This window comes from Nicotiana tomentosiformis, chromosome 6 (genome assembly GCF_000390325.3).
Source record: "Nicotiana tomentosiformis chromosome 6, ASM39032v3, whole genome shotgun sequence".
Taxonomy (NCBI): domain Eukaryota; kingdom Viridiplantae; phylum Streptophyta; class Magnoliopsida; order Solanales; family Solanaceae; genus Nicotiana; species Nicotiana tomentosiformis.
In genome coordinates, this window is record NC_090817.1 from 121,362,099 (window position 1) to 121,388,066 (window position 25,968).

The window sequence follows — 25,968 nt, forward strand, 5'->3', positions numbered from 1 at the left end:
TTCGATATGAGTTGGGTAATTATTCTAATAGTTAAATTATGAACGTTGGAAAATATATTGATTTATCTATACAACATTTGACTAGTTTCGGATTCTTCGGCACAGAGTTGAGCCTTTAGAGCGAATGTAAGACCGGAAAGCGAGCATTGAGAAGAGGTAAGTCTCTTGCTTAACCTTGTAAGAGGGAACTCATCCCCTTAGGTGTATTTTTGTTGTAAATTACTTGTGTGGGGATCTGCGTACGCACTAGGTGACGAGAGTCCTTGCATAGCTATATATTCTATGTGATGTCTGGGTAGTCTTAGATCTATATCATGCTTTGTTTACATTGTTATGTTGATTATTCTTATTAATTGTCCTAAATAAAATCGAGATTAAGGATTTTTAAATTTAAATTCCCAGTTTGGATTTCGTATGTTTGGGAAGGATTGAACAAATTTTATAATAACTTTGAGAAATCTATGTTCACTCGCGTCGCAAGTATTTCCGCGAGCGATGTAAATTCCTCTACTCTCATGGGAGCAGGTCATTCGCCTCGGCAGGTTAATAGATGCATCTATGGTTCGTGTCGTTCGACCCTCGGCAGTGCACAATATATTTATGGATCGGGTCATACGACCTCGGCATAAATCATGCGTGATAATACTTGGAACCTAATTTTACTTGATATTAATTTATGATATGAGCGGTTATAATTACTTAAATGACAGGAATTGACTCGGAATTTGTTGATAGTGAAAAAATTATTATTCTCTGCTTGTTACTGAGTTGTATTAATTGTTTTACATAATCCATGCTTATTTATAGTTCCTGCATTTTATTGGTAGCCCAGAATAGTATCACTACTCCTTTAAGGTTAGACTTAATACTTACTGGTTACATATTATTTATGTACTCACGCTACACTTCTGTACTAACCATGCAGTTTCTGAGGCAGGTACATCTAGCAGTTACATCGGCGCACACACCTGATACTCCGAGATTAAGCGGTGAGCTGCCTTCCGAGCCGTTCTGTAGCACCCGAAGTCTTTCTTTTGTGTTCTGCTTTCTGTCTACTTTAATTCGGGCAATAGTTTAGTGTTTTGTATATTCTACAAGTAGCTCATTCACTTGTGACACCGGGTCTTGGCACACACACTAGTCGATTTTATGGTTTTGGGATTTTTACTATTGTTATGATTATACTTAGCTGCTTTCGTCTTATTTATTTAAATTTGCTGTTTCGTAACCTATTAATTAATGGAATTTAATTACTTGAAAACTTATTAAAAGGAGTAATCACGTAGTTAATTCATTGTTGGTTTGCTTATCAGCGAAGCTGGACGCCATGAGAATTGGATTGTGACAAAAATAATAAATAATGAACTAGAAAGAAGTAAGAGCACATGGTAAGGCTTTATTCACGTCATTTGAAAGCAAGAAGTAAGAGCACGTGGTTGGCATCTGCCACTTGTCAAGTTGAAAGAAAGAATTTGCCAAAACTTCTCAAAACTAGATTTGCAACTTGCCAAAAGTTTGCAACTCGCCAAATAAAGAAAGCGTGAAAAATCAACAGACAGCTATAAATAGCGCAAGATTGAGCTGCTCCAAGGGGAGGAAAAATTGAGAGAGAGTATTGGATTACATTGAACTCTTATAGAGAGCTTCTTCCTTTTCCTTTCTTCTTCAGTTGTTTTCTTTTCTTTCTTTTAGCCATTATATAATTGGCTTCATTTTTAGTTCCGAATAAATTATAATGTTGGAAATTACTCAAGTTCAAGTTTGTAATTAAATAAGGAAAATTATTCTCTTGAATATTTCTTTCTATTTTCTTATTTAATGGGCAAGAATATCTCCGTTATCGGTACTAACTCCATTATGGAATAACTCTTCTTGTGTTGGGAGAACGACAGATCTTAATATTTCTTTATAATAGTAGATAATAGATATTATTTCTCAATTTCACATGCTTGAGCTGAAACTTTTTATTTAAATTTTATCTGCTTTATAGTTAGGTGTTATTTAATTTGCTAACATCTATCTAATTATTACTACATATTAGCTTCTTACTAATTATGTAATCGAAAGAGGCGGAAGAAGTAATATAGTTAATTTTGGTATTAATAGATGTTAACTTTCATTTAGTGACATGAAGCTCTTATATGTTAAAATTGATTCTACACTTATTTGTAATCGAAAGAGGCGAATATTGTAGTAATCAGTTATAACAAGTAGGGTAAGCGAAAAGGGCTTACTAAAAAGAGCATGTTTTAGTCAAGTATATATTTTTGGTTCTTTAATATTACCATTTTAACGATTAATTTGTATAACTGAGAGAAGCACAACTAATTGTTCAACTATAGTAATAAAATAAAAATGTAATCGTGAGAGGTATTTATACATTTCTGAGAAATAGAAATTGAAAATTACATATATCTACTATATAATAAAAATATTAAGTAAAGTCAGGATCTCAACATCTTTTTATTATATTTGTGAAAAATAAAATATTTCTATTACTCTATTCTTACATTTTTAGTTAGTTAATTCACAACTCAACACTTTATGATTTTCTCAAATAGTAATTAAAACAAGAAATGTCTATAAAATAGACAAACTAATCTTTGTGGGTTCGATATCTTTTTATACTATTATTTGACAAAGTATAAGTTAGAATTTTATACACGCCAGAAACTCGTCACTTGGTATTCTCATATGTTTATTTTTTTACTTTTTAAATCCCCTTACTGAAAATTTTTATTCTAGACACTAGCTCTACCGGTACATGTCAGTATCCATGCAACCTCAAATATGATGGTATGTCATATATAAAACACATAAAAATTGAGGGATCTACTTATAAATTAGTTGCCTCCTTTCAAAAACTTTTTCAATTTGTCACATGTTACAACTGTTGTCAATTAGAGTCAGGCTGCAAACTTTTCGATGCAAAATCCACAAGTTTTCTCTCTCTAGAATGGGAGCTTCTCTAAGCTAAGGCTGGATGGCGAAGAAGTCACGGACTTTAGGGAGAAGGCAAGGAGGAATTGGGAGTCAAGAGGGGAACATTGACAAGAGAGGACTTCCTCAATCGAAAGATGCAAAGAAAACTCGAAGTGTAAACGTCTTATAAGGAGTGATGCCATTGGAATTGAAGCACTCGCCCATGGTAGGACCATCAATGGTGATACATATAGTGAGTACATAATCAATTACACATACAAGAAATAGCAATCAAATACAGAGTACAGGAAAGAAGTCGTGGGCGGACATGATTGAAGTTGAGGAGAAATCCACAGGTAATACCCAAACCCTAACCCAACTTTGAAATCATGGAGTAATGTAGTAGGGCATGCACCAATAGTTGAGGGCTTTGATCTAGAAGGGGAAATTGTATCATCCACAAATGTCAAAATCACTATGGAGGATGTGAAAGAGAAAATTGAGTACTGGAAGTCTGCGGTTGTGTGCTTTGTGTTGAGATCGAACCCTCCCCTAACTGTCATAGATGGGTATTTTAAGCGCATATGGGGTCCCTTGGGGGTGGATAAGGTAGTACAAATTAACAAAGATATATTTATGGTTATATTTCATAGTATCGAAGGTCGCACAAAGGCAATTGAAGGAGGAATCTAGACCTTTAACAGGAAACAAGTAGTGGTGAAGCCATGAAAACCAGGAATGGAGATGAGCAAAGTTATGGTAGAGCAGGTTCCCATATGGATCCAACTAGTGGGATTGGACCTGAAATACTAGGGGCAAGCATCTCTGATAAAAAATGTTGGACTTGTGGGGAAACCTGTGAAGGCAGACACTGTAACAACAATGAAAGAGAAGCTAATGTATGCAAGGGTAATGGTTAAAATTCCACTGAACAAAACATACCTTGAATCAGTCTTGTTTGAAAATCAAATTGGGCAAATAATTGAACTAGTAGTGGAGTATGAGTGGAAGCCTACACTATGTGACCATTGTAAGAACATTGGACATACTAAGTAATAATGTAGGATATTGCAACATAAGCCACAAATGGTACAAGCAAATAAAGAGTGGAAACCAGTGACTGGCAAAGAGCACGGTGAAAAGCAAAAAACAGAAGGGGGAAACCAGAGCAAAATGGTCTGTAAAGGCCAAGGTCAGTAGTGAAGAAAGAATTTACCACACATGTGAGCAACTCTTTTGCCACCCTGGAGGAACAGGCATAGGAGAATAATATAATTGAGAAGGGGATAGGAGGTAAACAGATAACAACTGGAATAACAGGAAGTTTCAATAAGCCAAAAAGTCCTACAAAGGAGGTATATGTACATTAGAACAAAGAAACTATAAATGTTGAAGCTACTACCCAAAGGGGAACACATGTAAGAATAGGAATGGGTCCAAGTACTGGTAGGAGAGCCGTAGTCCTTTCTCCTAATGGATAAACTGGAGTTCTAGAATGTCGGGGGCTTAAACAGGAAGGACAGGCAGAGAGATGAATCTATTTTTACACAACTCCAAAGTTGGCCTGTTTGGACTCCTGAGACAAAGGTTAAGAGACCAAAAGAATCTATAGTTGCTCTTAACTTTTGTAATGGATAGTCTTTCAGTAACAATTTAGCACATCATCCGGGTGGTAGAATCTGGGTGCTTTGAAAACCGCACATCTTTAATGTGAATATAACTAGGGTATCAACTCAAATGCTACAATGTGAAGTGGAACACAGGGAGGCTCAATACATGTTTTAGCTAACATTAGATTATGGGTTCAATGATCAGGCTCTAAGGAGGATACTATGGCAGGAACTAGAGCGAATATATGGTACGATAAAAGAGTCATGGGCAGTTATGGGACACTTTAACTATGTACTACATAGAGATGAACGAGTGGGTAGCCCAATCATAGTTTCAGAGATAAAAGATTTCACATAATGTGTAGGGAAGTGCTCCCTACAAGAACTCAAGTCATCAGGCTCCTTTTATACCTGGAATAATAAACATAGAGATAACAGTCATGTGTACAATAGGATTGATAGAGTATTAGTGAATAGGGATTGGCTGACTAAACTGCCAGGATCAGAGGCACACTTTAGAAATGAAGGGCTTATGGACCATTGCCCAGCTGTGATAGGTTGGGACAATGGACCTCAAAAGAGCCAACACAGGTTTAGATACAACAATATGTGAAGTCAAGCCACAGATTTCTAATAGCAAGTAGAGAACAACTGGAACAAGAACATTATAGGCTCACAGATGTACAGATTGGTAGGGAAATTGAATAGGCTTAAGGCTACTCTAAAAGAAATAAACATAACTCATATTGGATATATTTAAAGTAAAGGCAAAACAAGTAAAGAAAGAACTGGAGGACTGCCAAAGTGAATTGTAAAGGAATCCCACCAATATAATGCTAATAATTAAGGAGGTACAACTAGCCAAGAGCAACCAAATATGGAAGTTGGCAAGGAACCAATATCTCAAGCAGAAATGTAAGGCCCATTGGCTGAATTCAGGAGACATGAACACAAAATTCTTTCATAGCGTGCTCAAAGCTAGAAGGAATACCAACAGAATATTCACCATCAGGGATAATGCATGGGCTATCAGAAATGATATGAGTGGCATAGCTGAGGCTTTTGTGGAATTCTATACATCTTTTCTTGGTACCAAATATAGGGACAAAATGAGAGTATGCAGTGCCACTGTGAAGCAAGGTCCTGTAGTATTGGCTGAACAAAGAGGTATGCTGATTGCAGAGTTTACAATGGAAGAGATGAAACAAGCTCTATGGGATATATCAGGGTATAAAGCACCTGGGCCAGATGGTTATGGTAGCCAATTTTTCAAAGACTGCTGGAGGATAATTAAAGAAGATCTAAAGGCGGGGTAATGGAGTTTTTCAGCTCAGGGGATATATTGAGAGCTTGGAACAGTACAGTTCTGACATTAATACCAAAATTAGAACATGTAGACACAGTTACTGATTATAGACCCATTTCTTGCTTTAACACCATCTACAAGGTGGTGTCAAATATGCTAACCAATGTCATGACCCAAAATCAACCGTCGTGATGGCACATATCGTGGAACAAGGCAAGACAATTACTCAACTATTCCAACATAATCAAAAGCTTTGAAAATAAAATATGGGAGCAAATACTATTTAAGAAAAACCTTTGAAAATAGAAATAAATACGCAACCCAATATAATCTCTCCCAAAATCGGGGTATCACCGAGTACATGAGCATCTACAACGGAAGATAGTCTAATACAATGTCTAAAGAGTAAAAATTGAAATACAAGTAAAGATGACGAAAGAGGGTCAAGGTCTGCGAACATCATGCAGCTACCTCGATAGTCTTCTGAGATCCTGACTCCACACTCAGCAGCCACCGTGACCGGTAGCACCTGGATATGTACACGAGGTGCAGGGTGTAGCGTGAGTACAACCAACTCAATAAGTAACAAATTCAAACTTTAAAATGAAATTAGTGACGAACTCAACCGTCATAGTTCAATATAGAAGTAACAGTACAAAAATGTAGGCATGCGTTCAAGTTCAGCAGATAAACTCAAAACAATAAAATAGATCAAATCTGAATGATAAGAAGAATATAACTTCTCTACTCCTGCATGCCAATGCACATGCTATATGTGATGCACGATGTTGACAGCCTCATGTGCTCACTCTCAATTGCTCAATTGCTCAATCGCTCAGTATTGTATATGCTCAATCCGGCCCAGGGAAGATCCATCCCGGAATATATATACATCGATTGACCATTAGTTTCCCAATACTGAGTAGGGCCAATCCAGCCCGTGGGGAAGATCCATCCCTAGGTATATAATGCTTCAGACAAGATCCATGTCTAGGGAAGATCCATCCCTCAATATAATCAACCACAATCACTAGGGGAATGTGCAGACTCCGGAGGGGCTCCTTCGGCCCAAGAGCTATCATAAATCAGTATAACTATTGCGGCGTGCAGCCCGATCCCAAAAATGTCACTCATAGTCAGGCCCTCGGCCTCACTCAGTCATCAATCTCTCTAGTCTCTCTCACGGGCTCACCATGTCAATGAAACTATCCCAAAAACAATGATATGATGCATCAATAAATAATAATAGAGACTGAATATGATGTGAAATGAATGAATATGACTGAGTACGAAATATCAATAAAATCAGTAAGATAACAGCAAAAAATGACAACTATGGATCCCCAACAGTACCGGCATATAGCCTGGACATGATCTCTAGCATGTTTAATAGCTTAATTACTTTATCACATGATGAAAACGCAGACATCAACAAGATAAGTCCACTATACAGTGCCATGGAATCAACCAGGCCACAATTCTCATAGTGCATGCCCGCACGCCCGTCACTTGGCATGTGCGTCATCTCAACACCAATCATATAACACATATTTCAGGGTTTTGAACCCTCAGAGCCAAGGTTAGAAGTGTTACTTACCTCAATCCGAGCAAATCCCTATTCCAATATGCCTTTTCCTCGCAAATTGGTCTCTAAATGACCCGAATCTAGCCATAAACAGTACAATACAATCAACACGGTCTAAAGGAATCAATTCCACAAGAAATTACTAAGTTATAACTCAAAAATCCGAAATTGGTTCAAAACCACCCCTGGGCCCACGTCTCGGAATCCAAAAAAACTCATAAAATCTGAAAGCCCATTCAACCACGAGTCCAACCATACAATTTTTATCAAAGTCCAACACCCAATCGTCACCCAAATCCCTCAAATCAACTCTCTAAATCCCTAGCCTCAAACTCCCAAATTACACCTCAAAAACACCCAAACTAGGTGGAATATCAATGAGGATACAAGATTATTGATCAAAAACAAGTACAAGGGACTTATCTCAAGAATCCCCTCGAAAACCCTCTCAAATATCGCACTAGTCTAAGCTTAAAATGTTTGAAAATGAAGAAAATCGCGAACCCTTATGTTTTTAATTCTGCCCAGCAAAATCGCTTTTGCATTTCACTTGAACGCATCTGCGGCCTTTAACGCTTATGTGGTGCGAACACGCTTATGCGACGGTCCGTCCGCTTCTGCGAAGCTGCCTCACCAAGCACCTATGCGCTTATGCGATCCCATACCCGTATCTGCGGACACGCAGGTGCGGAAAGGACCTCGCACCTGCGACCTCTACTAGCTTCCTTCTTCACAGCTTCTGCGGTCCCTTTCTAGCTTCTGTGAGCTCACATCTGCGGTTCCCAATCCGCAAGTGCGATTACACCAGCAGTTGCAAATCTTCAACAACTCTTCAACTTCAAACCTCATTTCGAAAATCATCTGAAATCAACCCGAGGCCCCTGGGACCTCAACCAAACATACCAACAAGTCTTAAAATATCATACGAACTTAGTCGAAGTCTCAAATCTTCTCAAACAACATCAAAAACACGAATTGCACATGGATTCAAGCCTAATGAACTTTGAATTTCCAAATTTCTACAACCGGCGCCTAAACCTATCAAATCACGTCTGATTAACCCCAATATTTGCACACAAGTCATAAATGACACCACTCACCTACTCCAACTTCCAGAATAGGAATCCGACCCTGATATCAAATAGTCCACTCTTGGTCAAACTTCCCAAAAATTCAACTTTCGCCATTTAAAGCCTAATTCAACTACGGATCTTCAAATCACAATCTGAACATACTCCGAAGACCAAAATCACCTAACGGGGCTAACGGAACCATCAAAATACAAATCTCGGTCGTTTACACATAAGTCAACATCCGGTCAACTTTTCCAACTTAAGCGTTCCATTATGAGACTAAGTGTCTCAATTCATTTCGAAATCTCTCCGGACCCGAACCAACTAACCCGATAAGTCATATGACAGCTATACAACACAAAAAGGAGCAGTAAATGGGGGAACAGGGCTACAACTCTTGAAACGACCGGTCGGGTCATTACATCATCCCCCTCTTAAACAAACGTTCATCCTCAGACGGGTCTAGAAACATACCTAGAGTCTCAAATAGGTGTGGACATCTGCTCCACATCTCCCGCTCGGTCTCCCAATTAGCCTTCTCTACAGGCTGACCTCTCCACTGCACCTTCGCTGAAGCTATATCCTTTGACCTCAACTTTCGAACCTGTCGATCCAAAATGGCCACCGGCTCCACATCGTAAGTCAAATCACCATCCAACTGAACTGTGCTGCATTCCAAAACATGAGACGGATCACCAACATACTTCTGGAGCATAGAAACATGAAATACTGGATGCACACCCAACAAACTAGGTGGCAAGGCAAGCTTGTAAGCCACATCCCCAATCTTCCGAAGCACCTCAAATGGCTCAATGTACCGAGGTCTCAACTTTCCCTTCTTTCTGAACCTCATAACACCCTTTATGGGTGAAACCTTCAGCAGGACCTTCTCCCCAACCATGTAAGTAACAACACGGACCTTCCTGTCAGCATAACTTTTCTGTCTAGACTGCGCCGTGCGAAGCCACTCCTGAATCAATTTAACCTTGTCTAATGCATCTTGAACCAAGTCAGTGCCCAATAGCCTAGCCTCCCCTGGCTCGAGCTAACCCACCAGAGATCTACACTGTTTCCCATACAAAGCCTCATACTAAGCCATCTGAATGCTCGACTAGTAGCTGTTATTGCAGGTAAACACTGCGAGTGGAAGAAACTGATCCCAAGAACCCCCAAAATCAATGACACAAGTGTGTAGCATGTCCTCCAATATTTGAATAGTGCGCTCGGACTGTCCGTTCGTCTGAGGATGAAATGTTGTGCTCAACTCAACCTGGGTGCCCAACTCTCATTGTACTGCTCTCCAGAACTGTGATGTAAATTGTGTGTCTCGATCTGAAATGATGGATATCGACACACCGTGAAGGAGGAAAATCTCTCGGATGTAAATCTCAGCTAACCACTCTGAAGAATAGGTAGTACCAACTGGAATGAAGTACGCGGACTTGATCAGCCAATCCGTAATCACCCAAATAGCATAGACTTCCTCGAAGTCCGTGGGAGCCCAACTACGAAATCCATGGTGATCCGCTCCCACTTCCACTCTGGAATCTCTAACCTCTGAAGTAATCCACCCGATCTCTGATGCTCATACTTCACATGTTGACAGTTAAGGCACCGAGCTACAAACCCCACTATATCCTTATTCATTCTCCTCCACCAATAGTGCTACTCAAGTCCTGATACATCTTCGCGGCACTCGGATGAATGGAATACGGTGAACTGTGGGCCTCCTCAAGAATCAACTTACGTAGCCCATCCACATTGGGCACACAAATCCGACCCAGCATCCTCAATACCCCATCATCCCCAATAGTCACATCTTTGGCATCACCGTGCTAAACTGTGTCCTTAAGGACAAGCAAATAGGGATCATCATACTGCCGCTCTCTGATGCGATCATATAAAGATGACCGAGAAACCACACAAGCTAGAACCTGGCTGGGCTCCGAAATATCCAATCTCACGAACTGGTTGGCCAAAGCCTGAACATCAACTGCAAGAGGTCTCTCTCCCACGAAAATAAATGGAAGACTACCCATACTTACCGCCTTTCTACTCAAGGCATCGACCACTACATTGACCTTCCCAGGATGATACAGAATGGTGATATCATAGTCCTTTAGCATCTCCAACCATCTCTGATGTCTCAAATTTAGATCCTTCTATTTGATTAAGTGTTGGAGGCTCCGACGATCCGTAAACACCTCACAAGGCACACCGTAGATATAATGCCTTCAAATCTTCAACCCATGAACGATGGCAGCTAACTCCAAATCATGAATAGGGTAGTTTTTCTTATGAGGCTTCAACTGGAGCGAAGCATAAGCAATCACTCTGCCCTCCTGCATCAAGACACACCCAATATCAATTCGAGAAGCATCACAATATACTATATAAGAGCCTGAAGCTGAAGGCAAAATTAGAACTGGAGTTGTGGTCAAGGCAGTATTGAGCTTCTAAAAGCTCTCCTCACACTCATCCAACCACCTGAAAGGAGCACCCTTTTGGGTCAATTTGGTCAAGGGCGAGGCAATAGACGTGAAGCCCTCCACAATGCGACGATAATAAACGGCCAAGATAAGAAAGCTCTGAATCTCCTTAGCCGAGGACGGTCTGAGCTAACTCTGAACCGTCTCTATCTTCTTCGGATCCACCTAAATACCCTCATTGGACACCACGTGCCCCAAGAATGCCACTGAACTGATCCAAAACTCACACTTGGAGAGCATGGCGTAATGCTTCTCCTCCCTCAATCGTTTGCAACACAATCCTCAAATGTTGGGCATGCTCCTCCTGGCTACGAGAGTACACCAAGATATGATCAATGAATAATATGACAAATGAGTCGAGATAAGGCTTAAATACATTGTTCATCAGATTCATGAATGCTACTGGGGCATTGGTCAACCCAAAAGACATAATAAGGAACTCATAATGACCATAACGGGTCCTGAATGCTGTCTTTAGAATATCTGAGTCCCGAATTTTCAACTAGTGATACCTAGACCTCAAATCAATCTTGGAGAACACCCTCGCTCCCTAAAGCTGGTCAAACAGATCATCAATACGCAACAAAGGATACTTGTTCTTGATTGTAACTTTGTTCAACTGCCTATAATCAATGCACATCCTCATAGTTCCATCCTTCTTCTTCACAAACAGAACTTGTGCACCCCAAGGCGACACACTAGGCCTAATAACCCCTTATCAAGGAGTTCTCGAAGTTGCTCCTTCAATTTTTTCAACTCAGCTGGTGACGTACGATATGGTGGGATAGAAATGGGCTGAGTGCCCGGCACCAAGTCAATACCAAAGTCAATGTCTCTATCGGGCGGCAAGCCCGGCAGATATGCAGGAAACACATTTGAAAACTCCCGCACTACCGGAAAAGAATCAATAGTGGGAGCATCAGCACTAACATTCCTCACAAAGGCTAGATAATATAAACAACCTTTCCCAACCATCCGTTGGACCTTAAAATAAGAAATCACTCTGCTGGGAACATAGTCTAGAGAACCTCTCCACTCAATCCTTGACAATCCAGGCATCACCAACATCACGGTCTTAGCGTTACAATCTAGAACCACATGACAGGAAAATAACCAATCCATACCAAAAATCATGTCAAAGTCCACCATACTAAGAAGCAAAAGATCAACTCTGGTCTCCAATCCCCCAATAGTCACCACACACGACATGAACAGATGAAACTAAGGACTCACATCCAAATGATGAGCAAAATATGATGATACATATGAATAAGTGGAATCTGGGTCAAATAATATAGAGGCATCCATATGGAAAATCGAGACAATACATGTGATAACTGCATATGAAGCAACATCATCTGTTCTGGCATTAATAGCATAGAATCGGGCCTGACCGCCACATGATCAGCCTCCCCTTCTGGGGCGACCTCTAGCTAACTGGGGCCCACCCCGAGATGGCTGAGCCGGTGGTGAAGTAATGGGTGTTAAAGTCGTAGGCTGACTTCTCTGCTGAGCTGGACCTCTCGTAAAGTGGGGACAATACCTCTTGATGTGACCCATATCTCCACACTCGATACAACCACCCCTCCCTGCGAATGGCAGTGGGGATTGAAGGGAGCCCCAAGCACCAGAATACCCGCTAGAAGAACCCGGTGCCGATAAGTCCTGAATTGAAGGTGCATGGGACGAACCCTGAGCTAGAAGGGCACTGAGAGATGACTGGACCTGATGTGTACTATATGAACCATGGCCGGATGATGCACCACAATGAACTGGACGAGCCGTCCGAGCATGCCTATAAGGACGACCCCTGTCGTGGTGGAACTGACCTCTAGAAGGAACACCACTAAAACCTCCCGACTTACGAGGCCATTTGGCCTCCATCTCACACCGCTCCTAACTGCGGACCATCTCTATCTATCAAGCAATGTCGACTACCTTATCAAAAGTAGCACCAAATACCCTCTCCCGAGTCATAAGCAACCACAGCTGATATGTGAGGCCATCAATGAACCTTCTGATCCTCTCCCTATCAGTGGGAACCAACCAAACTACTTGACGAGCCAACTCAGAAAACCTCATCCCGTACTGCGTCACAGACATGCCATCCTGACGAAGCTACTCAAACTATCTGCGCAGCTCCTCTGTGCGATACTGTGGCACAAACTTCTCCAAGAAGAGAATAGAGAACTTATGCCATGTAAGTGGTGCTGCACCGACCAGCCTACGCCTTTCATAACCCTCCAACCATCTAAAGGCAGCCCCAGAAAATTTAAAACTAGTGAACGAGACCCCACTGGTCTCCAGAATACCCGATGTCCGAAGCATCTGCTCGCACTTATCCAGAAAGCCCTGAGCATCCTCTGACTCAGCACCACTAAATGATGGAGGTCGAAGTCTCCCAAATCTCTCAAGTCTCATCTACTTATCATCAGCCATAACGGGGACTATCGAGGCCTGAGCAGCTGCAGTCGACTGGGCTGGTAGTGCCCCCGGGGTCTGGAGTCCCTACATCACCTACTCGGGTGTACGGGCGATGGGAGTTTGAGTACCTCCCCCGGCTTAATAAGTGGCTACTGCAGCTGGAACAGAGACCTTCTGAGCAAGACTAGTACATAGTCATAATCTGAGTTAAGGCTTTCTGAAGGCCTAGAATCACGATAGGCACAGCTGGTGCCTGAGCTGGCCCCACTGGATTAACTGTATCTAGTACCTGCTCCTAAGCTGGAGTGACTGGTGGGTCTGCAGGAGCTACCCTAGCTGTTGTACGAGCTGCACACCCTGCCCCTACCGCGACCTCGACCTCTCGCGGCCCTAGCTGGTGGTACTGGTGGCTGTCTCTCCTAGCCAGTAGTACGTGTCCTCACCATTTATGAGAGAATAGAATAACAGAAGTTTAGTTACCGGAATCAACAATTACGTACGACAAGAATACAAGAATATGAAATTTCCTAAGGGTTCGGCAGCCTCACGAAGATTAATACAGACTTCTCTATACCGATCCAAAAGACTCTTCTAAACCTGCTCATGACTCGTGAGACCTACGTAACATAGGCTCTGATACCAACTTGTCAAGACCCAAAATCAACCATTGTGATGGTGCCTATCGTGGAACTAGGCAAACCAATTACTCAATTATTCCAACATAACCAAAAGCTTTGAAAAACAAATACGGAAATAGTTACTATTTAAGGAAAACTTTTGAAAACAAAAATAAATACGCAACCCAATACAATCTCTCCCAAATCCGGAGTGTCACCGAGTACATGAGCATCTATAATGGAAGATAGTCTAATACAATATCTAAAGAGTAAAAACTGATATACAAGTAAAGATAACGAAGGAGGGTCAAGGTCTCTGAACATCATGCAGCTACCTTGTTAGTCTCCCGAGATCCTGACTCCACACTCAACAACCGCCATGACTGGAAGCACTTGGATCTGCACACGAGATGCAGGGTATAGCGTGAGTACAACCAACTCAATAAGTAACAAATCCAAACTTTGGACTGAAAGTAGTGACAAACTCAACCGGCACAGTTCAATATAGAAGTAACAGTGCACAAACGTAGGCATGCTTTCAAGTTCAGCAGATAAACTCAATACAGTAAAATAGATCAAATCTAAATGATAAGAAGAATAAAACTTCTCCACTCCTACATGCCAATGCACATTCTGTATGTGATGCACCATGCTGACAGCCTTATGTGCTCACGCTCTCAGTTTCTCAATCGCTCAATACTGTATATGGCCAATCCTACCCAGGGAAGATCCATCCCGGAATATATACATCGACTAACCATCAGTCGCCCAGTACCGAGTAGGGCCAATCCAGCCCGTGGGGAAGATCCATCCCCAGGTATATAATGCTTCGGACAAGATCTATATCCAGGAAGATCCATCCCTCAATATAATCAACCACAATCACTAGGGGAATGTGCAGACTCCTGAGGGGCTCTTTCAGCCCAAGCGCTATCATAAATCAGTATAATCGCTGCGGTGTGCCGCCCGATCCCATAAATGTCACTCATAGTAAGGCCCTCGGCCTCACTCAGTCATCAAACTCTCCCGTCTCTCTCACTGGCTCACCATGTCAATGAAACTAGCTCAAAAAAATGATATGATACATCAATAAATAACAATAGAGACTGAGATATGATGTGAAATGAATGAATATGACTGAGTATGAAATATCAATGAAATCAGTAAGAAACAGCAAGAAACGACCACTATGGTTCCCAACAGTACCGGCATATATCTTGGACATGATCTCTAGCATGTTTAACAGCTTAATTACTTTATCACATGATGAAAATGCGGACATCAACAAGATAAGTCCACTATACAGTGCCATGGAATCAACCAGGCCACAATTTTCACGGTGCATGCCTGCACGCCCGTCACTTGGCGTGTGCGTCATCTCAACACCAATCATATAACACATATTTCAGGGTTTTGAACCCTCAGAGCCAAGGTTAGAAGTGTTACTTACCTCAATCCGAGCAAATCCCTACTCCAATATGCTTTTGCCTTGCAAATCGGTCTCCAAATGACCCCAAATCTAGCCAAAGACAGTACAATACAATCAACATGAGCTAAAGGAATCAATTCCACAAGAAATTTCTAAGTTATAACTCAAAAATCCTAAATTGGTTCAAAACCGCCCTCGGGCCCACGTCTCAGAATACAACAAAACTCACAAAATCCAAAAGCCCATTCAACCATGAGTTCAACCATACAATTTTTATAAAAATCCAACACCCAATCGTCACCCAAGGGACTTACCTTAAGAATCCCCTCGAAAACCCTCTCAAAAATCGCCCTAGTCTGAGCTCAAAATATTTGAAAATGAAGAAAATAACTAACCCTTATGTTCTTAATTCTGCATAGCAAAACCGCTTATGCGGTTCACTTGACCGTGTCTGTGGCCTTTCACGCTTCTGCGGTGCCCAGTCCACTTATGCGGACATGCTTCTGCGACGGGTCGTCCGCTTCTCCGAAGCTTCCTCACCAAGTGCACATGCGCTTCTGCGATCCCATACCCGCATCTGCAGACAGCAGGTGCGGAAAGGACCTCGCACCTACAACCTCTACCAGCTACCTTCTTGACCGCTTATGTGGTCCCTTTATCGCTTTTGCGAGCTCGAATCTGCGGTTCCCAATCCGCAAGTGCGATTACACCAGCAGTTGCAAATCTTCACCAACTCTTCATCTTCAAACCCCGTTCCGAAAATCATCTGAAATCAACCTGAGGCCCCCGGGACCTCAACCAAACATACCAACAAGTCTTAAAATATCATACAAACTTAGTAGAACCCTCAAATATCCTCAAACAACATCAAAAACACTAATCGCATATGGATTCAAGCCTAATGAACTTTGAATTTCAAAATTTCTACAACTGGCGCCTAAACCTATCAAATAACGTCTGATTGACCCCAATTTTTGCACACAAGTCACAAATGACACCACGGACCTACTCCAACTTCTGAAATCATAATTCACCTCGATATCAAAAAGTCCACTCTCAGTCAAACTTCCCAAAAATTCAACTTTCGCCATTTCAAGCCTAATTCAACTATAGACCTCCAAATCATATTCCGAACACGCTCCTAAGTCCAAAATCACCTAACAGAGCTAACGGAACTATCAAAATACAAATACGAGGTCGTTTACATATAATTCAATATCCGGTCAACTTTTCCAACTTAAGTTTTTCATTATGAGACTAAGTGTCACAATTCATTCTAAAATCTCTCCAGACCCGAACCAACTAACCTGATAAGTCATATAATAGCTATACAGCACAAAAAAGAGCAGTAAACGGGGGAACGGGGCTACACCTCTCAAAACGACTAGCCGAGTCGTTACAACCAACAAGTTAAAATTGGTTCGACCAGACATCATATCTCCAAATCAAAGTGCATTTGTGGCTGGTAGAACAATAGTTTAAAATTTCATAATATTCCAAGATTTGGTGAGGCTTTACAATACGAAGAAGACTACTAGTAGTTGCTTGATCAAAATAGACTTAAGAAATATCTATGATACAGTGGAGTGGGAGTTTGTAGAAGAGATGATGCATGCACTAGAGTTCCCACATCAATACATCAAACGGGTTATGAATTTCATAACTATTGTGCAAAAGACAATAGCTATAAATGGAGGAATGTATGGGAACATAAAAGGAGAAAGAGGACTTAGGCAAGGAGATGCAATATCCCCATTGCTATTTGTCATATGCATGGATTATTTCACAAGAATAATGAATGTGGTAGCACAGCAATAGGGATTTGAATTCCACAACAAGTGTAGGAGCTTGAGACTGAATCATTTGTGCTTTGCATATGATGTCCTATTGTTCAGCAAAGGAGAATTTCAGTCAGTACTTCTATTATTGAGGGGGCTAAAGGCCTTTTTCTAACACATCAGGATTGTGTACAAATGCCAGCAAGTCAAACATTTTTAGTGTAAATATGCCAGTCCAAAGCCTGAATGACCTAATAGAGATGACAAGGTACAAAAAAGGGAGCCTGTCATTTAGGTATCTCGGTGTGCCCATCTCATCCAAGAGAACATCTAGAATGGATTGTGAGTCCTCATGAACAAGATAACAATCAGAATCAAAAGCTAGGGTACAAGGCACCTCTCCTATGCTGGGAGAATGCAATTTGTCAACTTAGTACTTCTCCATATCTATAGTTACTGGTCATCCATCTTTATATTGCCAAAGCAAGTGCTCAAGGGAATTACAAGTATGTGTAGAAGCTTCCTCTGGGATGGGAAAACAGTCACACACAAACCTCCATTGGTGGCATGGCACTTAGTGTGCAGGGACACAAAATAATGAGGTTTGGGAATCATAGACATTATAAAGTGAAATGCAGTTATAATTGCTAAATATGTCTGGAATATTGCACAAAATGTTGATAACCTATGGGTGAAATAGATAAGCACTGTGTACTTAAATGTCAAAGACTAGTGGCATTACACATACCCCACTGATTCTTGCTGGTACTGGAAAAAAGTATGTATGATCAGGAAAATATTTGCTCCTAGATTTACTGTCACGACCCAAACCGCAAGGCCGCGACGGGAACCCGGTGCCTTACACAACCGAGTACCAACATAACATATTTTTCTTATCATACCGTCATGGGTAAGTGGGCCAGAAGGGCCGTCATGAGATAACAAGAATAAAACATAAGGGAATACTAGACATAGGATGACCCAACATGATATAGAAACTTATACATGTGACATACGGGCCTATAAGGCTGACATGATCATTTGTATACTCAAAATATAGGCCGATAAAGGCATACAAGTATCCACATACATGACATATGTCTATAAGCTTCTAAGAGTACACAAATATCATAAAGGTGGGGACAGGGTCCTGCCATACCAATCAATACTTGTCCAAATCATACTGACCAAATAGGCAACTCCGGAGCAATTGGAGTGCACAAACACCTTTCGCTAAGCTGATAGCCTATTAGGAGAACTCTCAACCTATCTATCGGGACCTGCAGGCATAAAATGCAGCATCCCGAGCAAAAGGGACGTCAATACAAATAATGTACCGAGTATGTAAGGCATGAAAGCAGTATATAAAAGACATGAAAGAAAGATGGAGTAAAGAACTCAACTTGTAATTCTAAATAGCTCTATGAATCATGAAAAATTTATAATGTCATGCATGTACGTATAAATGTCATATTATGCATAGGTATATGCGTACATAACATCATCAAGCCTCTGAGGGTATCCCATCATATCATCTCACCACTATGGGCAAAATCATCAGTGTATACCAGCTGATCGGGTGGTGGTGCGTATATAACGCCATAACCTATTCCCATATCTCATATACATATAATATACGCGTATATAACGCCATCTGGTCTTGGATCAATGTACAAGTATAAATAAATACAATGCATAATGAAGTAAGTCAGTAAGATTTTCCGAAATGTCATAAGATAAATATGCCTTCGGATAAACTTTAACAACTTACGTATTTTTCTGATACTCATGAACAGAAGATATAATAATAGGACACATGGGGAATCAAAAACATCGGCACCCCTAGTACTTTTATGAATAGAGTCATTTATGATTTCGCGTTTGCATGTTTCGTTTGTATCATATGGATCATGCCAAAAGGAAAGAATGGATAGCTGTAACATACCTCAAGTCATCAATGCAACTCAACAACAAGCTTACGACAACTAGCACACCAATCCTATAACAAAGAAATACATGTACAACTTAGATGACGCTAGTATATCACGTATCTCAAATGATAACTCGATTCTTAAAATAAAACGGGAAGCATTTCCCCTGATTTTACTGCTCCCTCAAGCCTACTATAGGTGAGATACAAACACAATATAATCAGCAATTCAAAAATAACCCAACTACAATTTGGGATCTTCAACACAACAAAAATCCCAAATATACCACAACACACCCAATCAACAAGTTGTCAATTTTCCACGCCCTTCATCCTTCCAAACTCCATAAATTAGCAGCACAATAATCAAACACGAGTGGACTACAAAACAGTCCACTAAAAGTGAAATAAATCGAACTCACGGCTTTCGATCACCGTCCCGTGAGTTCTAACTATTAGAAAATGAATTTATCAACCTTCCTTGATATATAAAAGCTTAAATACAGAAAGTAGATGTTTTCTTAACTATGAATTACCTTCCAAAACTCAAATTACAAAGAAAAATAGAGGCAATATAGCGATACTTACGTCGCAGGGATCGTTCTAGTGTTATCGCTTCTTGATTTCGTACCCGGGATGTTAATCTTCTTTGAAACCCTAGAATATAGCTTAAGGATATATTTATGGGTGTTCTCAGGTCATGTTCTATGGCAAAATTAAGATAAACACGGCCTAAGACCTATATATATCAAGTTTGGAAAAGTCAAAGAGGTGCTAGCTTGGCACCCTCGCTTTGCCCAACTTCCGTCGCTTATATCTTTTTATCCGGATGTCGTATGAACAAACGGTTAAGAGCATTTGAAACTACATTCCACGACCTTCAATGTGGTATATAATATGTACCAAAAATATATCATATAGCACAATAAATGTATTGCTCAAAAAGCTTTAGTGACACACCTACTTGTCATATATGCAATCTCGCGAAACTGCAAATATATCTCTTCTCCGATGTCGTATCAACAAACGGTTTAATGCGTTAGAAAATAGACTCGTAGATATTCAATTTGATATATGGATTATCCCGTAATTCCAAGTATATTGGGAGAAAAGCTCCTCAATATATGACCTAATATTCAGCACATTCATGAATGTAACTTGTGATGACCTTTGCCAACTTTTGTTCCACAACTCGCTTGACTTAAAAACGTAACACACGACTATCATAAGCCCAAAATAACTCATAATATAACCTCTTTATTATATTAATCACCCTATTATTATCCAATTACATGTTATAATATTCCCAACTTGTTGACTTTCGACGAAACTTATTTTCTTCAGTTTGCTTAGCTTCTAAGTCTTTCAACCCTCTTGGTACTTGTTATCTATGATCTTAAAGATTTGTAACCTTCAAGGTAACATGATTAACTTACCATATATACTTTCAAAGAATATCTCATTTCTAAGCTTACATCAATTGACTTATGATGTACTCTCACGTACGAAAATATGGGGTGTAACATTTACTCATCAGAATGGTTGGCAGAATGCCAAGGGACAATACACTATCAAGGGTGGATACCAATGGAGAATGGGAGATAAAGAAGCCTGGCCATGGGGTATATGGGTGTGGAATAGAATGAACTTGCCCAAGCATAGCTTTATTTTTTGGCTCACCATATAGCAAAGACTGCAGACAAAAGCTAGACTATGCCATCCTGGAATAAGCCAAGATATCTGCCCTATTTGTGGGATACATGCGGAGACTATACAACATCTGTTTTTGAGTGTCTATTCTCCAAGCAATGCCTCCAAATCTTCACTACATGAATGATGGCTGCCAACTCCAAATCATGGACAGTGTAGTTCTTCTCATGGGGCTTCAACTGACGCGAAGCATAAGCAGTCACTCTACCCTCTTGCATCTAGACACACCCAATACCAATCCGAGAAGCATCACAATAAACTGTATAAGAGCCTGACACTGAAGGCAAAACTTGAACTGGAGCTGTGGTCAAGGCAGTCTTGAGCTTCTGAAAGCTCTCTTTATACTCATCTGACCACTTCAAAGGTGCTGCAATGGACGAGAAACCCTCCACAAAGCTACGATAATAACCGGCCAACCCGAGAAAACTCCGAATCTCCGTAACTGAAGTCGGTCTGGGCCAACTCTGAACCGCTTCTATCTTCTTTGGATCCACCTTAATCCCCTCACTTGACACTACGTGCCCCATGAATGCCATCGAACTTAGCCAAAACTCACACTTGGAAAACTTGGCATAAAGCTTCTTATCCCTCAACCTCTGTAGTACAATCCTCAAATGCTGGGCATGCTCCTCCTAGCTACAGGAGTACACCAGGATATCATCAATAAATACTATGACAAACGAATCAAGATGTGTCTAAAACACACTGTTCATCAGATGCATAAATGCTGCTTGGGCTTTGGTCAACCCAAAAGTCAGCACAAGAAACTCATAGTGAGCATAGTGGGCCCTGAATGTTGTCTTTAGAATATTTGAGTCCCAGATCTCCAATTGGTAATACCTAGACCTCAAATCAATCTTAGAAATACCCTCTCTCCCTGAAGCTGGTCAAATAAATCATCAATGTGCGGCAAAGGATACTTGTTCTTGATTGTAACTTTGTTCAACTGCCTGTAGTCGATGCACATCTGCATAGTACCATCCTTCTTCTTCACAAACAGAACTGGTGTGCCCCAAGGCGACACACTAGGCCGAATAACCCATTATCAAGAAGTTCCTGAAGTTGCTCTTTCAATTCATTCAACTCTGTTGGTTCCATAAGATACGGAGCAATAGAAATGCGCTCAGTGACCGGCACCACGTCAATACCAAAATCAATATCCCTGTCGGATGGCATACCTGGTAGGTCTGCAAGAAACACATCCAGAAAGTCTTGCACTACCGTAACAAAATCAATAGTAGGAGTATCAGCACCAACATCCCTCACAAAGGCGAAGTACGACAAACACCCCTTCCCAACCATCTGTTGGGCCTTCAAATATGAAATCACTCTGTTGGGAACATAATCTAGAGGACCTCTCCACTCGATCCTCGGCAACCCCAGCATCACCAATGTCATGGTCTTAGCGTGACAATCCAGAATAGCATGACACGGAGACAACCAGTCCATACCCAAAATAATATTGAAATCAACCATACTAAGTAATAAGATATCAATTCTAGTATTCCATCCTCCAATGGTCACCATACACGACCGATACACACGGTCCATAACAATAGTATCACCCACTGGAATAGATACATGAACAGGTGAAACTAAAGACTCACGAGGCATAAAAATAACGAGTAAAATAGGATGATACATAGGAATAAGTAGAACTAGGGTCAAATAATGTGAAAGCATCTCTATGGCATACTGAAACAATACATGTGATCATTGCATCTGAAGCAACGGCCTCTGGCCTGGCAGGAATAGCATAGAATCGAGCCTAACCGCCACCTGATCGGCCTCCCCCTCTAAGGCGACCTCTAGCTGCTTGAGCCCCACCCTGAGCTGGCTGGGCGGGTGTTGAAGCAACTAGTGCGGAAGTGACTATCTGACCCCTCTTCTGCACTAAACCTCCAAAGCAACGGGGACACTATCTCCACACATGCCCAAACTCCCCGAACTCTAAGCAACTCCCCGTTAGTGGTGGGGAATGAATCGGACCCCGAGAACCAGAATAACTGCTAGAAAGGCCTGGCACGGAAGAACCCTGAATCGATGGAGCACGGCATAAACTCTGAGCTGGAAGAGCACTGAGAGATGACTGACCCGGACAATCACTGTATGAACCATGGCTAGCTGATGTACCACGATGAACCTGACGAGCCATATGAGCGGGCCTATAAGGACGGCCCCTGCTGTAGTAGGATGACCCCCCCCCCCCATAAGGGACACCACTGAAACCACCCGAACCACGAGGCCTCTTGGTCTCCCTCTCCTCACGCTCCTTACTACGAACCAACTCTAGCCGCCGAGCAATATCAACTTCTTCGTCGAACCTAGCACCTGATGTATTCGCCCGAGTCATAACAAAATGCAACTGATAGCTAAGGCCATCAATAAATCTCCTAATCCTCTCCCTCTCTGTAGGAACCAACCAAACTGTGTGACGAGCTAACTCTAAAAATCTCATCTCGTACTAGGTCACAGACATGCCCTCCTATCGTAGCTGGTCAAATTGCCTACGCAACTCCTCCCTACGGGTCGTTGGCACAAACTTCTCCAAGAAAAGAATGGAGAACCAGTGCCATTAAAGTGGTGCAGCACTGGCTGGCTTGATCCCCTCATAGGTCTCCCATCATCTAAAGGTTGCCCCCGTCAGCTGAAAAGTAGTAAATGAGACCCCACTAGTCTCCAAAATACCCGTGGTACGAAGAATCCGTTGGCACCTATCCAAGAAGTCCTAAGCATCCTCTGACTAATCCCCACTAAATAATGGAGGCTTGAGCCTCCCAAACCTCTATGGTCTCTTCTGCTCCTCATCACTCATAATGGGACCAACCTAGGGCTGAGCAACTGCAACCAACTGGGCTGGTAGTACCCCTGGTGCTTGAAGTCCCTACACCACCTGCTCTGGAGTACGGGCGACGGGAGTATGAGTGCCTCCCCCACCTAAGAAGTGGCTGGTGTGGCCTGGGCTGAAACCTCCTGAACAAGGCTAGCACAAACAGTCAATATCTAGGCCACAGCCTCCTGAAAGCCTGGAACCACAATGGGCACAGCTGGTGCCCGAGCTGGTCCCACCGGCTCAACCACATCTGGAATTTTCTCTTAAGCTGGAGCAACTGGTGGATCTCCAGGTGCTGCCCTAGCTACTGTACGAGCTGCACCTCGGCTTCAACCGTAGCCCCGGCCTATCTTGACCCTAGCTGGTGGTACTAATGGTCGTCCGCCCGATCCGGTAGCACGTGTCCTTACCATCTGTGAGAGAATAGAATAACAAAAGTTTAATTACCGGAATCAACAAATTCGCACAAAACAAATACAAGAAAGTAATATTTTCCTAAGGGTTCGACAGCCTCTCGAATATAAGTATAGACGTCTCCGTACCGATCCGCAAGACTCTACTAAACCTGGTCATAACTCGTGAGACCTATGTAACCTAGGCTCTGATACCAACTTATTACGACCAAAATATCACATGTTGTGATGGCGTTTATCGTAATACTAGGCAAGCCGACAACCGTAATAAACCACTCATTCTTTAAGTTTGAAAACATAACAAAATAAGTTTAAGCGTAAAATCTCATAAATACCGATACGAAAATACTGTGACTCAATATAATATTTCCCAAAAATCTGGGTGGCACTGAGTACATGATCATCTATACAATAACATATCTGATTACTGAAAACTGTCTAGGAAGATAGAGCTATATAAATAAAAATAGAAGATAAAGGAGGAGAGTCAAGGTCTGCGGGAGCCAAATTAGCTACCTCGAGAATATTCGAACTGATAATACCCCAAAATCATCAACCACCGTACCCGAAAGTACCCGGGTCTGCACACGAAGTGCAAAGTGTAGTATGAGTACAACTAACTCAATAAGTAACAAGTCTAATCTTGGATTGAAAGCAGTGACGAGCTCAACAGTTACAGTCCAAATATAGAAATAACAGTACGAAAATGTAGACATGTTATCAAGGTCAAGAGTTTAAGCTCAAAAATAATTAAATACGCCAAGTGTGACTGAAATGAGGGATGATACATCTCTATATCTACATGTCAATTATTCATGCCAACTGCAATGCAAAAACAGTGGTAAAATCATATGCATACTCTCAAAGTATCAATTCACTCAATCCTACTATTCATTCAATCCTCACAGATACTCAGTCCTCACAGTCACTCAATCCTCCCAATCGCTCGACACTCGCTCTAGGCACTCGTACTCAGTAGGTACTTGCGCTCACTGCTGATAAGTCAGACTCCGGAGGGCGGATCCTACCCAAGCGCTATAATAAGCCAATCATGGCATGAATCAATAAAGTCTATTGCGGTGTGCAGTCTGATCCCATAAATATCCTCACAATAAGGACTTCGGCCTCACTAAGTCATCAATCTCTCCAGTCTTTCGGGCTCACAAGTATCATGATAATCAACCCAAACAATGATGATATGATGTATCAATAAATGGAAACAGAGACTGAAATATGATATGCAAATGATAGTTGTGACTGAGTACATAATTATAAATTATGCAAATAATTCAACAACAACACGACCTCTGTGGGTCCCAACAGTACCAGCATATATTATAAGCATGACTTCTAACATAAATCATAGTTCAATTTCCTTAACACATGGGAAATACATGGAAAATAACAAGTTATATGACTACACAGTTCCACGGAATCGACCGAGTCATAATTCCTATGGTGCACGCTCACACGTCCGTCACCTAGCATGTGCGTCACCTCAACACCAATCACATAACACATAATTCAGGGATTCATACCCTCAGAACTAAGTTTAGAAGTGTTACTTACCTGAAACCGTACAAATCTCTACTACAATAACCCCTTGCCTCCAAACCAGCCTCCGAACGCCTCGAATCTAGCCACAAACAACTCTATACAATCAACACAAGCTATAGGAATCAATTCCACATGAAAAATGCTAAGTTCTTAATCAAAGTCAAACAGTCAACTCAAAAGTTAACCCCGGGGCCCATATCTCAGAATCCGACAAAAGTTACAAAATCCGAATATTCATTCAACCACGAGTCTAACCATACCAAATTTACTTAAATCTGATCACAACTCGATC

At 41.4% G+C, this 25,968-nt stretch overlaps 2 protein-coding genes across 2 annotated transcripts; one reads left to right on the top strand and one right to left on the bottom strand.

Moving 5' to 3' along the window:
* Positions 1-5,365: 5,365 nt before the first annotated feature.
* On the top strand, positions 5,366-5,848 carry LOC108944759 (uncharacterized). The gene has a single exon (XM_018770079.1). It carries the CDS (start codon positions 5,366-5,368, stop codon positions 5,846-5,848), a length of 483 nt encoding a protein of 160 aa, XP_018625595.1.
* Positions 5,849-22,791: 16,943 nt separating this feature from the next.
* LOC138894674 (uncharacterized) lies at positions 22,792-23,331 on the bottom strand. The gene has a single exon (XM_070179392.1). The coding sequence runs from the start codon at positions 23,329-23,331 to the stop codon at positions 22,792-22,794; it is 540 nt and encodes a 179-aa protein (XP_070035493.1).
* Positions 23,332-25,968: the final 2,637 nt, after the last annotated feature.

Bases quoted from the DNA above. Each gene is read 5' to 3' on its own strand.
- LOC108944759 (XM_018770079.1), top strand. From the start codon at position 5,366: ATGCTAATAATTAAGGAGGTACAACTAGCCAAGAGCAACCAAATATGG.
- LOC138894674 (XM_070179392.1), bottom strand. From the start codon at position 23,331: ATGAGATTTTTAGAGTTAGCTCGTCACACAGTTTGGTTGGTTCCTACA.